This window comes from Gymnoscopelus braueri (genome assembly GCF_963280865.1).
Source record: "Gymnoscopelus braueri genome assembly, chromosome: 4".
Lineage (NCBI taxonomy): Eukaryota > Metazoa > Chordata > Actinopteri > Myctophiformes > Myctophidae > Gymnoscopelus > Gymnoscopelus braueri.
Window position 1 is genome coordinate 19,559,152 of NC_137605.1, and position 14,654 is coordinate 19,573,805.

Genomic DNA, 14,654 nt, shown 5'->3' on the forward strand with positions numbered 1-14,654 from the left:
TAGACAGTGTAGATGCGCACCTGCGCATGCACCCGCTGATACCGTTATCTACCGTTATGCTTAGGCGGGCCTACTATGAAACGTGAAAAAAGCGTTTCATATAAAAAAAAGATAATAATATAATGGATAACAGCAAAAGCAACACAATTTCTCAATTTGACAAAATAGTATTTTATTATATCAAGAAAATCTCAACAATCATCTTTATAGAATAGAATAGAATATAATTTATTTGCCATTTGCACAAATTCATAGGAAATCTTGAAGCTCAGCTAACAGGGTCAGCATTTAAAAAAAGACAGAAAATACAAGACAAAGACAAGACAGGAAAAAAACATACATACTGCAATCCTACATACTGTATATCCTACCATACTCTTTAAAAGGCAAATAGAATAAATCTGTTACCAAATGTCAACACATTCTCTTTTCTCACATTCTCACAGTTCTCAGTTCAGTTCAGTAGTTGTTGCACTAGTAGCCTAATGGTCAAACATTAGCATGTACACCTTTCACTTCCAAATCAGCACCAGAGGATAAGGACAGTTCACAAACCAAGAAGTTTGAATGCATCCCTGAAATCCTCTGTCTCACAAGCCTGAGAAATAGAAGGGGAGATAGAGAGATAGAAAAAGACCCCAAAAAAAGGGTGAAATAAATATAAATGAATAAATAAATAAATACAATGTGTGGGAGAAAAGAATGAACACATGAAAGAAAAGAATAGAGAGCAGGATGTCATTATGTGGAACTCAAACTTCTGTGAAAAGATATAATTTATTTTAACTAGCTTTCCCCCATCGCTGTGGTTAAGTAGAGCTTTAGTTTGTTATTTATGCAGTGGTTTTACCTGGAGGATGCGGTTGAGTTTCCTGGCTAGGTGGACAGAGTTCTGGTGCAGATCTTCCCAGGCCTTGAAGCTGCTCAGTCTGCGAGCCACAAAGGTTTGCCAACAATAGTAGTAGTCTATAGAAAGACACAGTAACATAATGTTCATGTTTCTGTCTGGCTGTCTTTGTCTTGGTGATTGCTATGGATGTACGATGTTGACATTTTGGCCAATATCTGATAACAGATCCCCCCCCCCCCCCCCATATTGACCAAAATCGATATGCTACTGAGTGAAACGGTATCAGTATCAATATCGGTCAGTATGGGAATACCACTTTCCAGCAGTGTAGCTGTGATGCCGGGTGCAGATGCAGAAAAAAAAAAAAACCTCTGCTTTATTATGACCTGATTAATTAGGCCCAATTAATTAGAACACTCCCAATTCCGATCATTCTCTCCTAAAGCGCTCTTCCGCACCTCTGCACTATGTATAGCAACCACCACAGCAGGAGTCTGACACCGCAGTGCTCTGTGGATTCGTCTATACACGGAGGAGAGATATATTTTGGGATGTTGGACCTTCAAGTGGTTTATTAATCGGCTGATACCGATATATATAATGCATCCCTAGTGTCAGCCTTTGTTTACTGAAATATCTGTCGGCAGGGCCACCTTCTGTCCTCGGCTCCCACACCCTAATCACTCACACACACACACGCACGCACGCACGCACGCGCACGCACGCACGCACGCACGCACGCACGCACGCACGCACGCACGCACGCACGCACGCACGCACGCGCACACACACACACACACACACACACACACACACACACACACACACACACACACACACACACACACACACACACACACACACACACACACACAAAGACAGACACAGAGCCCTCTTTCTAACCTTTGTAGGTCATGACGGTGATCTCTACACCTGCCCTTTTCAGAGTCCTCAGACCCTCCCTCTCCCGGCTGTCCTCCGTGTCACAGAAGTAGAGGCGAGAGACAAAGATGCGGAGACGCAGGTTGGGGGTCTGGCTGAGGAACTGGACCACTCTCAGAGAACAGTTGGCGCAGGGAGACCACGAGCAGAACCAGGTGACCGAGTAGTTGAGCCTCCCCTCTCCGTTACCTCCGTACCCCCACAGACCGGGGCACAGGGCTCCCAGGTGGCTAAGGAACAGCAGCTGTGGGGACAGGGACGGAGTGATGAGCAAAAGTCCCATCTCGTCAAATATGGCCACTTGGTCAAGTGCCAAGATGACGCCTTGACACATGACCAAGTGGCCATATTTGACGAGTTGGGGGTGAGAATGTGTCGCTTAAGCACCAGAACTGGGGAGAGCAGAAGGTAAATGGCCCCTGGCTCCAGTCCTTGGAATGGCTAAGAGAATCGATCTCGCTGGGTCAAAGTGAATTTAAAAACACGTCTCCAACCATCACCTAAAGTCAATGTGTCCTTGAGCAATGCAATTAGCCCCTATTTGATCCAATGGAGCTGGGTATTGTTACAAAAGAGAGTTTTACTCTCCCTGGATATAAAGGTTGAATATACCGTAGATAGACAACAGATTGTAAATAAATAGAAGGTATTCATTCCCTATACCCTTGCTTCTGAATGTTACAGCTCTGTCCCTATTCTTCCCTCACCTCCACATGGCAGCCGGAGCGGTTGCGGAGATGTCCAAAGTCAAAGGAGAGGGAGTTTGGTCCTACTCTCCTCTTCACTACGAAGCAGAGGTACGTCTCATTTCGACCCCTCGCCCAGCGCACATTCTTATAGTGGAAGATGAACTTCTTCTGACCCAGAAGCACACTGAGACAGAAAATGGGGGGACACATTAAATATTGTTTTAAACATGAGATATTTTTTCCCCTGCAGACTTACTGCATTATACCTTATTATGTCATCATTGTAAATTACTTACAGTATTTACTATTTGGTGTGAAGAAACGTTGATACTTTTTTTCCCCCCTTATTTTTCTCTCTCACGCTTTTGTCTAATAAAATATGATTAGATCCACTATTATACATATTGACTGGTTTACAATGAACATGGATCATTTTGGATATTCAACCATAAACTAAATACCACTAGTTGATTGAAATGGCTTAATCTTCCCACTCACTAATGAATCACTGAGTTAATGAAATTGAATGAATAAGATGAACTAATGTAAAACTTGTGGTTTCCCGACTGATGGTGGACATTTATATAGCAGTCAGCAAACACTCTCTCGCTCTCAGTTTCATATACAGCATTAATGAAAGTAGGAGAAAGTTATTCATCACCGTGCTATTATCACTGAAACGTACTGATAACCCCCCAGACACCGTTGGAATGGTGTCAAGGTTATTGTTCTATTATTATCTACTACCAAGTTACACATAATAGTCTAATTAATCTCATGCCAACAGTATGCAAATGTTATTCTGTTAAACGATATGCAAACAAAGCTGCACATGATGATGCATCAAAAAGAAATAGATACTAAAAAGATAATGTATCCATTTTGCTCACCTGTCTAGTTTACTAATCATTTTGAGAGACTGATTTTTCACACGCAAAACAGATAATCGAGCGGGTGTGGGTGATGAGTTGAAGTTACAAGTGAGTGTATCTGTAGGGGGGGGGGGGGGTGATGAGGGTGGGAACAGAGACCACATACATCTAAACATAAACAGCTTATATTCAGAAAGACATTCTCTGGTTGGATAGAAAGATTTTTGAAAAACCAGCCAAGGGGAGGGCTGATAGCAATGACACGGCTGGATCCTGTTGCTGTTATTCTGCAAAACAATTCAAACCATAAATTATGTGTTCATTTGTAATGTCTTTACAGCATTGTCTTTAATTTAGACACAGTCTACATGTGTGTGTGTGTATGTGTGGTGGAAAATAACTTTATTGCATAATGATTGAAGTGCGACCATAATGGGGTTTAATATGAGGCAATAAAAAGATTTTACTGGGGAGACATTACACAATGCAGAATTTACAAAAACAACTGGAGCGACCACACATGAATCCAGGAGTGTTTGACGTGATTTGTAACCTTTGGGAGTTTCTCTCGAACGTCAGTGAACACAGCCAAATGGCTGGAACTTTCCAAACCCGGTGAAAAGCTCACCCAGTCACCGGCCGCTCCACTTTGGTTTTCCCAGGTCATTAAAATAAAAAAATTCCAGATACCTTCTCGCCTTGATCCCGGCTCAGTTAGCAGGCCCAACCCTCCTCCTTCTCAACCTTTCCACCCAGCCAGTCTCCCCCCTTTTGGGGCCCCATAAATGGGGGGATGGGGAGGGGGTTGGACCATGGGCGTACCCCCAGATCTCGTAGGCCCTGTCACCTATACAGTACCTACCCAGACCTCTGATTTAGGGTTTTCCCAAAGTGTGTCAATCTGGGGGGAAGCGCTGTGTGACCGACCACCCTCATGCAAAGTCTCCACATAGACTGACTGTATATAAACAGGCTAGACAGGGCGACCAGCTTTGACCAACTTCTGTGTGTGTGTGCGTGTGCGTGTGCGTGTGCGTGTGTTTGTGTGTGTGTGTGTGTGTGTGTGTGTGTGTGTGCGCGCACTCACTGCACACGTACGAACAGAGGCATGCATGCACACACACCACGCATGCATGCACGCACACACCTACTGCAGCTTTCAACCCACCCACAACTGGCCTTTGAACCATAAGACGCTGTCATCCTGGGCCAAATTGGTCAAATCAGGATGTCTCTTCTCTTCTCTTCACTTCTCTTCTCTTCTCTTCTCTTCTCTTCTCTTCTCTTCTCTTCTCTTCTCTTCTCTTCTCTTCTCTTCTCTTCCCTTCCCTCTAATGCTCTTCTCTCCTCTCCTCTCCTCCTCTCTTCTCCTAGCTGTCTGTTTTAGCCTGGGCCCCGTCCTGTCCGTTCTCTGCATACTTCGCAGGCATCCTGCTTTCCCATGGCTCCCCTCACCCTCTCATGCACTCTGCGGTTTGGGGAATTCACCGTTTCCCAGGGTGGCTGTTTTTGGAGCTCATCTGCATGTGTGTGTGCGCGCGTGTGTGTGTGTGTGTGTGTGTGTGTGTGTGTGTGTGTGTGTGTGTGTGTGTGTGTGTGTGTGTGTGTGTGTGTGTGTGTGCGTGTGCGTGCGCGCACTAGCCATCTGTGTGAGTATGTCATTAACACAATCTATATGTTCTACCTCATCTGGAACAAATTTATCCCATTCAACCCTCTGATGGTGCGGTGCCCCCGACATTTAAACCCATTTGTGCCTATTTGTGTGTCTGCATGAGAGAACGACTGGATGTCAACTGTGACCAGCCTCACGTCACATTTCACTACTTTGACAATGCACTGAGACCTCTGCACACCCAGGACATTGTGTGTGTGTGTGTGCGCGCGTGTGTGTGTGTGTGTGTGTGTGTGTGTGTGTGTGTGTGTGTGTGTGTGTGTGTCTGTGTGTGTGTGTGTGTGTGTGTGTGTGTGTGTGTGTGTGTGTGTGTGTGTGTGTGTGGGTGTGAGAGATACTTTTTCATCTTCATGCGGCGATGTCACTCTTCTAGCCTGCATTGGATGCCAAACTCTATCTAACCACTTCCCACCGACCTCTGTGGCTTAGACCACAGCTGACCAGGGTCATCTCACGGTCACACATGAACGCTCACGTGCACGACCACACCTCACTGTGCGGTACCACTCCTCTCATGCACTGTGTGTGTGTGTGTGTGTGTGTGTGTGTGTGTGTGTGTGTGTGTGTGTGTGTGTGTGTGTGTTGTGTGTGCACCCGTGGTGGATTAGTACAGTGCGCTATGGGCAGACACGGCTGTGCATTTTAACCCATAGTCAGGGGCAGAAACCGGCTGCAGGAAATGCCAAGTCATACTTTCCGAAACCCACCCGCCCACACCCTACACACACATACACACTCTCTCACACACCGCACACACACACACACAGCCATACCGTGCAGACACACATGACCACAGTCACAAACAGGGTTTCTTTCCAGTGCCGTGAACTCACATCTGTTTCCTGACAACAATAATAGTTACTGATCAGTCACTTAGAGGAGCAGCTAACAGGTGTCTGCTGGTTGCCAGTCATGTAGAAAAAAGCCTGATGATGACCAGGAAGTGTCTGAAGGGAAATTATAGTTACTTTTTATGAGGTAAAAAATTACCCTACGCAAAGACACTCTACTGAATTGTGCCTCTATATTTAATCAGAGATAAGCAAAGGGAAGTGATTTTCCACTACAGATGTTGTTTGCATGATCAATAGGCTTTGTGTCACAATATCGCATCCTTTGTCCGGTGAGGTATACAGCAGTGGTACTCAATGTGGGGTCCAGGGCCCCCCAGGGGGTCCCCAGCTGAATCATTATAGGTACATTGATAAGTACCAAATTGACCCGAATCTGTAACTCTGAGAGCATACAAATCCATTTGTTTCACTCTCAGAGTGAAACAAATGTACACTCTCATTTGTACTCAAATTTGGTTTTGGGTCCCAGAGATAAAGAAAATCTCCTCAAATGAAGATCCGTCACCTAATGCCAAATAAAAGAGAAAGAGAAAGATTGAGAATCACAGTTATACAGTATTTCCCTCTCTCTCTCTCTCTCTCTCTCACACACACACACACACACACACACACACACACACACACACACACACACACACAGCCTCAGTACAAGCATCCTGTGGTGGATGAATGTGAAAGTGTAATTCTGATACTGTATGTCTGAGGTTAGTAGAACTATAGAGCAGAGTCTCTATAATGACACTGAGACGTGTCAACCATATTCAGGTTAGGCCCGAAGAGACGAGACGGTGAGGTTAAGCATCCCCCATTCAGAAACGCTAACTGTCATTCACCTGATGACCACACAACGCTACAAGTCACTGCCTCTGCAGCTAAATATAATTTACACGCTGTGCGTAAGTGCGCGCACAAATTCAGGTTATGATCACCGCAAAGGTTTGTTTTAGTAACTGTTAGCAACTGTTTAAACATTTACTGAGGACTGATAAATATTTAATGCCAGCTTTTCCTGGCTGAGGCTTTAAGTGTCCTCCAGTCACAGAGCATCTTACTTCCTGGGGTACGAAGGCATTTTCTGTTACTATAAGGAATTGATTACAAAGTTATTCTAGTCCAGTCATACACAATCTTGCCCTTATCAAAAACAAAATGAGGAGGAATCCATGATGGGGAGTGAGAAATAAATCAATAGGACAAGGAAGTACATACAGTACAGTATTGCAGACTCATAAGCATGATGTAGCCAGGTGTGAGAGATGGCTAAAAGATAAAAGGCTGTTGAATACTGCAGATTCATGTAAACCACATATACACCCTGTACAGTAAAGGGCTTGATATACTTCGTTGTGCATGGTGTCACACACTGAAAATAGCAGATCTACAAGCTCACAATGCATCGTGCTGCAACACAGGGCCTTGTAGATGGGCTATATCTCGGTGCACTACAGTGTGCAACAAAGCATAAATCCGGCTTAAAATTTGCATTCACCTAGCTCATACATCTGCACACACACAGATCAGACACACACACACAAGATTAAAGGCGGTTACACACCGGCGAATATGCGAATATACGCAAAATTCGGACTCGTTCCGAATAATTAAAAGACGCTTTTTTCGCTCCGCGAAACTGGTGTGGAAGCTTGCATTGACTTTATAAGGTTTTTAAAAAGAACGTATTATTCGCATGAAAAAAATCGCCCCGGTGTGTAAGGACCTTTACACTGACTGTGCTAGTCTTTGTAACAAACTGAAAAACACTATCTGGGATTTAGTAATGCATTTTACATGAAATATAATAATTTTTATTACAAACAGCCATGTTAAGGAAACAGAATTTTTGAGGTGCATCTTAAAATAATTATACAATTAATAAAATCATGATGACAAATAAATGAAATACTCCATATGCTCTGTAATTCCTGCCTAGAGTAAGTTTGGAAAAGATGACTGTATGAAATTGTACCTGACCTTAGGATCTGGATATGGGGAGATGTACAAGGACTTAGTGTGAACCATCATACAGTAAGACCTAGTTTGTTTTACTCACAGGCATCGCTGGGTAAAAATGTATTTTTAAAAATTGAAAATCTGAAAATTCCCCCTCTTGGTACCACAAAATATATTAGTGTGGAGGAGGAAACCAACACATGACAAAATTTGGGGTTCTTAATACACCAGCATAATTACGTCTGTGTGGCTATAGCAAACTAAGGGGAAATCTGATCACCTTTCCAACTTATGTAGTATTAATGGTGAAACTTTTCCAGTACCTTCTTGTATGGGAGTGGGTGGGTAGTTTTACGCTTTATTGCCATTATCTGTCTCATGTTTTTGTAACATGTCAAATTGTAAGTCGTCTAAAAACATCAACAAAAACTTTTATCAAAACGGCATGAAGTCTTATTCACTTAAATAATGTATGTGACTAATTATAAATATTCATAAAAAATAATCAGTGAAACGTACATCAAATGAATACAGGAATAAATAACAAATTAACATCCAAATAAATTAATTGAAGAAAATATTGTAAGTAGCCCAGCCTGCTGCAGTCCTCCTCATGCATACATTTATTTCACTTCTCAGGGGGCATTTTCCCTGAACATTTAAAAAAAAGCACAATCTCACACATATATCCCTCAAAACTATAAACCACTATAAAGCCCTGACTCATTTGTGTCGAGAACTTTCAGCAAAATGTATCATCCCAAAGATGTCATCAAAAGGACACACATTCACTTCATTTAAACATTCATGTACAGTATGACATAAACATTTTAAATGACTGAGTAAGATGAAGAGTCAGTTGGGCTGTTTAGAAATTCAAATCAAAGCATTAACACCAATATCTCATGAAGGCTGTAAGCATAAAATGTATTACGGGTGTAATGTCTCTCTTTTCCCTTCAGTCCCTCTTCTTCTTTTCTGTTCACTGCTACAGTGAGTCCCTCTGCCCGCCCCTCCACCCTGTCACAGGTCTTTGTAAAACACCTTGGTGAGTGGGAAACCCAAAAAGCCTTTGTGCGGCTTCTCCAGTTTTAGCTCCTCCTCGTCCTCCTCTTCGTTTCCCAGCTCTCGGTATCCCAGCTTCGTAAAGAAGACCTCCGCTATCTTAGAAGGGTAGGGGACGTGGGCGTAGACCCTGTGCGTCCCCAAATCCCTCTCCCTCTGCTCCAAGCTCTGGACCAGCAGTTTGCCCAGGCCCTCCCGTCTATACCAGCAGCCAACCACCACCCTGCAGATCCTGGTGAAGCCTGCTCGTGTCTCGCCTTCCCGGCTCACGCAGCCCACGATCTCCCCGTCGCATTCGGCCAGCCACACATGGCCCGCCGCATGCTCCCTGTCCGGGTCAATTATCTCCGCCTCCTTGTCCTTTGTTCGGATTCTGCGTCTTGCCTTGATAAGAGATGAAAATAGCATTAATACAAGTTCACAACACGGCTGCCGACTAGATAGAACTATAATCTATACATTCATGATAAACACGAGAATGGCTAGCCTGGTAAACCCCTCCCTCCGGAAATCTCATTTCCATTTGATCTCAGTAGTGAGTCTGGCATGGGGGCCTGTTTGGCTTTTTGGCTGTGGGCGGGAGCTGGGCGGGAGTAATACCGTTGACTAGGATAGGATATAAGGATAAGGATAATTCCTATAAGGATAAGGATAATTCCTTTAACAGGTCCGTTCATGAAAGTCCTTGCGGTCTTGTTTCCAATGAGGGCCTGTGAGCAATTAGGGGTTAAGAGTCTTGCTCAGGGACAAATTTCATTTCATCGACACATTTGCTGGCCTGGCCTGGAATCGTACCTGGGGCAACCAGGGCCTCTGGCTCCCTAGGCGGGCTCACTAACCACTCAGCTATGGCCGACTGACAACCCCTTCAGCCAATCAGCAGTTCGTTCCACCACAACCCCTTCAGCCAATCAGCAGTTTGTTCCACCACCACCACAGAGCAACGTGACACAAGGGGACTTTTGAAAGGGCCATGCCGAAAATAGGTTACTTTAGTAGGATACATGAGTGTCACTGCCCGCCCCTGCCAGTTCTCTGAATTTCTATTTTTAAATAGGCTCTGTCATGATTAATTGACCACATATAAGTTAAACAAAATTCTAAATTAAAATTCTGTGCCACAAAAAAAGAAGTTTGAGAGCTTTAATGGCAAAGTTTTAATGGCCGCCGTTCCATTTCGCTCGGCTGCACTCGGCTCCATTCGGGTTCACTCGGGTTCCACCTGATTGGCCAACATGCGCTGTCAATCATAGAACAATGAGCAAGGACGCTGATTGGAGAGTTCATGTTATGAACTCCGCAGAAACGCCTAGACAGGCGCTCAGGCCAGATTCCTTCCTGAGAACAAATGGGAATTAGATTTCCGGAGGGAAGGGTTTACCAGGCTAGGGAATGGCAGCAGCACGGACAAAATACTTTATTAAACAGAGCAAGACCTAAACTGCACGCTGTTTGAAATGAAGAAATCACCAGGCTCACAGGACTGTTCATGTTAAGGGCATCATACACACTATATCTGGTGAAGTTTTACAAAGCTTGTGACTAACTCTCCACAAACAACCCAATAAACACACATACACATGCATTAGCAACAACCACAATGGAAAACACCAACTTTGAGCTAAAAAACAAGTGATGTTATAACAAACAACTACTACCGTTGTCTTTTTTTATTATTGTTTTTTTTTAGGTTCAAAGAGTTTAACAGCTAACCAGCTTTCTCTGAATTTGTACATAATATCCACTACATATTGCACCTGTCTACTATTGTCTACTGAGTTATGTGTAGGCCAGGGTCACAGGTGTGGTGGTATTTTCATACTATTTATTCTTTAAAGACTAATTTATATTCCATTGCAAGATGTACTGCTTGCCGACAACTGATTTTCAAGATCTCTTTTGCCAAAGATAGCAGATCTACAAGCTCGCAACACAAAATGTTGTGAGCTTGTAGATTTTAGGTGAATGTTCCCCCCAGAATAGGTGATGCTAGTGTTAAAGTGGATATGTTTAATATACAGGTATACTGTAGGATGACTCAACCAACCTTCCTCAAGTTGGGGGTCTTGCCACTGATCCTGCAATAAAGGTTAGACAGGGTCTCCTCCTCCTCCGCAGGGCCGCGGAAGCTGCTGCCCACGTAGTCCCAGTAGGGCCGGGTGGTGCCCAGCACGCCCGCGGACCTGGGCATGGTAATCTTGAGGAAGACGATGAGGAGGAAGACCGGAACGGCCAACGCCAGGATGAACGAGTGGAGGAGACAGCGCAGCACGGAGGCCAGGGTGGCCATCAGGAAGAGACAGAGGGGCCGAGTGAGGATGTGAAGGACCAGCCGGTTCTCCGTCCCCTCACAGCCCTCCTGGAGGGGGGACGCGTGTTTGTAGGAAGAGGGGGAGAGAGAGAGAAACAATCTTGAGTGACATTGTGGTAATGTAGCCCCAGTGGTTCCCAACTGTTTCATTTGAGTCCCAAATTAATATGTATTTGGCCACGGATCCTTGTCTAAAAATATTTAGTGCCAGGGAGTGACCCCATACAAGATTTGTGTTGTTCAAAAAAGATTCCATTGGTCGTCAAAATCTTTCAAGAACTTTGTCCCTCAAGGACCCCACTGATGTAGCCAGTATTTCTAAAAGTGTGTGTGTGTGTGTGTGTGTGTGTGTGTGTGTGTGTGTGTGTGTGTGTGTGTGTGTGTGTGTGTGTGTGTGTGTGTGCACACAAACACACACACACCTTGGTGCCTGTGTGTGTTATGCCTTTATCAAGAAAGAGAACATGATGCCACACCGTGTTTTTGTAATAGCGGCGGACCTCTCAAGATGGCGCCACCCGTCCTTTGAACACAATGCATGGGGGGCGGGGGGAGCCACCTTGCGAGGTGTCTCCTTTTTAAGTTGTCACACACCTGAGTCGAAGTTCTGTTCAAAACAAGGTTTTACACACCTTGACGAGGGCTTTGACAGTTTTTATGTCATCCTCCTTCATCCTCCTCATTATCACCTGGTCCAACTCCAGCCTCACCATGGCTGCAGGGTTTTATACACCTACAGGAGTCCTTCTCCACACTCCACACACAGCAACATGCACAAACAATGTCTAGGAAGGGGGGGGGGGAAGAGATTACAGTAATGTTCATAGCTAGGAGTTACATGTTACACAAGTAAGTTGTGGTGAGGCTGTATATGAATGACTGATTTATCCTGTGTGCACTGATGCCCAACACCCAGCTCAGTCTAATTAGTTTGATTCAGGCCAGGTGTGTGACCATGTGACTGCCTAAATCAGCCATTATTACCCACACCAAATACATACTGATACATATACATACTGTACATTATGTGTGTGTGTGTTTCTAAACTATTAGTTTACTCGTTCAATCAAGCTGCATGTGCTCTAATTTCAACCATTGGCTATAAATAGAAGAGGCGAGTAAGGCCCCCCCTCACCTTAATAGGCCTACATCATAATGAATTTCGTTTTATTGTATGACATTAAATATAGAATGGCAGCACTAATGCAGGAAAGATAGACATTATCCAGTCGCAGTAGTAATAGGTTACCACAACAATGGAGGGTGAGGTTCCAAACGGGGCTAAATAAATGCCACCCTTACAGTGGCTACCAGAGCAGAGCATTGTAATGGACTAAATGGTTGTCGACCGCAAAAAGGTAAAAACTTTAAAGCCAAATGACAAGTCTCTTACTAAATAAAGTACATCAATCAATCACACATTAATGCATCATTATGGCAAGAATGAAGACTGTAATGTAAATGTCTATTTATAGTGTCAGTCAGCTTGGCACCATGCTGTGTGCAGTGAGAACACACTCAGTGTTGCCATGTCGGCTTATTATAAGTGACTTTGTGCTTATTTTTCTGTAAAGTTGGTTGTCAAAATTGGTGGTTGCTAGCCCTGAAACATGACTGTCATACCATGACACGATGCTTGTATACAAGCGTCATGTGAACCATGGCTAGGTGGTTGCGGTTTTTGAGGCTTGTTTCTTAAGTGTTAGTTGCTCATTTAGGCTTGCTTCCAAAAATATATCATTTAAACTGGTGGTTCTCAAAATATTTTCATAAATGCTTTGTGCCAGCAGGGAGAATCATGACCTGGTTGCTTATTTCTCTCACAAAATATGGCAACACTGTATGAGACCTCATCGCACTAGACTAGACAGTGGGCTACGCCACCCCCAAAACAACACAGACAGAAGGGATTATTATTGGGGGATTTATACCGTGCGTCTGTTCGCCTAAAGGCTTCCACGCTTGTACAGAATAGCGTCTACCAGGGTGGTCGTCCGGTAGCAAACACCTCGTCCAGACCCTTATATGGTGGTGATCACATATAGCCACAGTATGCGAATCCGCTTACCTTCTGTTCTGCAGCACGGCGCTCTCACATCACATGGAATGCAAAGAAATACTGTGAATTACTGCATTTCCAGCAGTTTCTTGTGCAGAGAGTGTTTATGTCTCCATGGCATGGTCCACACACGGTTCGCACGTTCAATTGAACGACTCGGAGACGCTTGGCGTGGAGATGCAATTCTCAATCCAGTGTTGCTCCGTTTATTCTTGCGTAAGCGTCTTGGGCGCTGTCGTTCTACGCCATTTTCGTACGGACTACGGAGAATGCTGCGCACTGCGCACCGGCGTACATGAATGGGACGTGGGCGTTACAAGGTCCCGTTATTTATTTTCTTAAAGGAGTAGTTCACCCAAAACATTACTTATTTTCTATCAATTACACACATGACGTCTTGAATTCGAGGAGATTTTATAGTTTTTGTCGCATTCCTAAGACAATCATTTGATGATCTGCGGAGTCTATGGAGACTCAAAGACCTACTGAGTCTCCTATTGACCAATGATGATTGATGATGAATTAAATTATTGGCTCAGGAATGGGACGAAAACTAAAAAATCTCCATGAATTCAAGGCTTCATGGGGTGTATAGAAAATAATGTTTTGTGTGAACTACTCCTTTAAATGAACCTCCTGGAATTCACATTAATAAAATAAATAAGATGAAAGCCGTAGTAAAACTTTTAATGAATAACTTTATTAATAGTATTAATTACTATTTACTAATATCATTTGTGTTGAAAGTCTGCCATATTATACACAAGTATTCACAAAAAAACATAATTTACTTCAGAAACAAACTTCCAAATACAGTATCAAGTAATCTAATATATTAAGTAACTTTCTAAGGTCCATAAAACAGTCTCTGAATTTGACAACCTTTTATGGTTTGTGTGGCACCATGGCTTTATTACAGCACAGTACTTTTCTAACTTGCACAAGTTATTCATTCCAAGACCTCAACAACCTAAAGCCTGAGTTATACTAAGTTGCGCACCGGTGACACACGGAAAATAGCAGATATACAAGCTCACAACATTCCTGGTGAATATAATGGCATTCAAATCCATTGATTATAGAACAAAAGTTTCCATACACAAGATAATGAGAATCAACAAAAAACTAATTATTTATTTTAATTAGTCATGTTGATATTGTCAGATTATATGATTCCTCTGCTTCAGTAAGTGACTTGTCAGTGTCATTCAGGATTGTCACAGCGCGACAAAGCATCGTACTGCAGCAAAGCGTCGTTGGCGTTTGTGAGCTCGCAGATCTGCTATGTTCGGTGCATGACACCGGCATGCTGAAGAGTATATATCACCCTTGAAACGGTCAAAGTGCAAACATCCTTCATACATTTCAACGAGATTCTCAGACCCGC

The 14,654-nt window shown here is 43.6% G+C and overlaps 2 protein-coding genes across 2 annotated transcripts; both read right to left on the bottom strand.

Annotated features, from left to right (window-relative positions):
• Positions 1-547: 547 nt before the first annotated feature.
• On the bottom strand, positions 548-3,391 carry aicda (activation-induced cytidine deaminase; the record flags this gene model as incomplete). Its single annotated transcript, XM_080427524.1, has 5 exons — positions 548-598; positions 851-966; positions 1,754-2,036; positions 2,500-2,665; positions 3,372-3,391. 5 exons carry the CDS (start codon positions 3,389-3,391, stop codon positions 548-550), a joined length of 636 nt encoding a protein of 211 aa, XP_080283650.1.
• Positions 3,392-7,906: 4,515 nt separating this feature from the next.
• nat14 (N-acetyltransferase 14 (GCN5-related, putative)) lies at positions 7,907-13,450 on the bottom strand. The gene is made up of 4 exons (XM_080427514.1): positions 13,277-13,450; positions 11,841-11,993; positions 10,945-11,256; positions 7,907-9,281 (listed from the first exon to the last, which is right to left on the bottom strand). Exons 2-4 carry the CDS (start codon positions 11,919-11,921, stop codon positions 8,856-8,858), a joined length of 819 nt encoding a protein of 272 aa, XP_080283640.1. The 5' UTR covers positions 11,922-11,993; positions 13,277-13,450; the 3' UTR covers positions 7,907-8,855.
• Positions 13,451-14,654: the final 1,204 nt, after the last annotated feature.

What these genes read in the sequence shown, in the direction of transcription:
- nat14 (XM_080427514.1), bottom strand. Translation starts at nt 11,921, where the DNA reads ATGGTGAGGCTGGAGTTGGACCAGGTGATAATGAGGAGGATGAAGGAG. An exon ending in CTGTCAAAGCCCTCGTCAAG is followed by an intron (nt 11,257 to 11,840) that starts GTGTGTAAAACC and finishes TCCCCCCTCCAG; the next exon opens with GAGGGCTGTGAGGGGACGGA. An exon ending in AGACCCCCAACTTGAGGAAG is followed by an intron (nt 9,282 to 10,944) that starts GTTGGTTGAGTC and finishes TCTCTTATCAAG; the next exon opens with GCAAGACGCAGAATCCGAAC.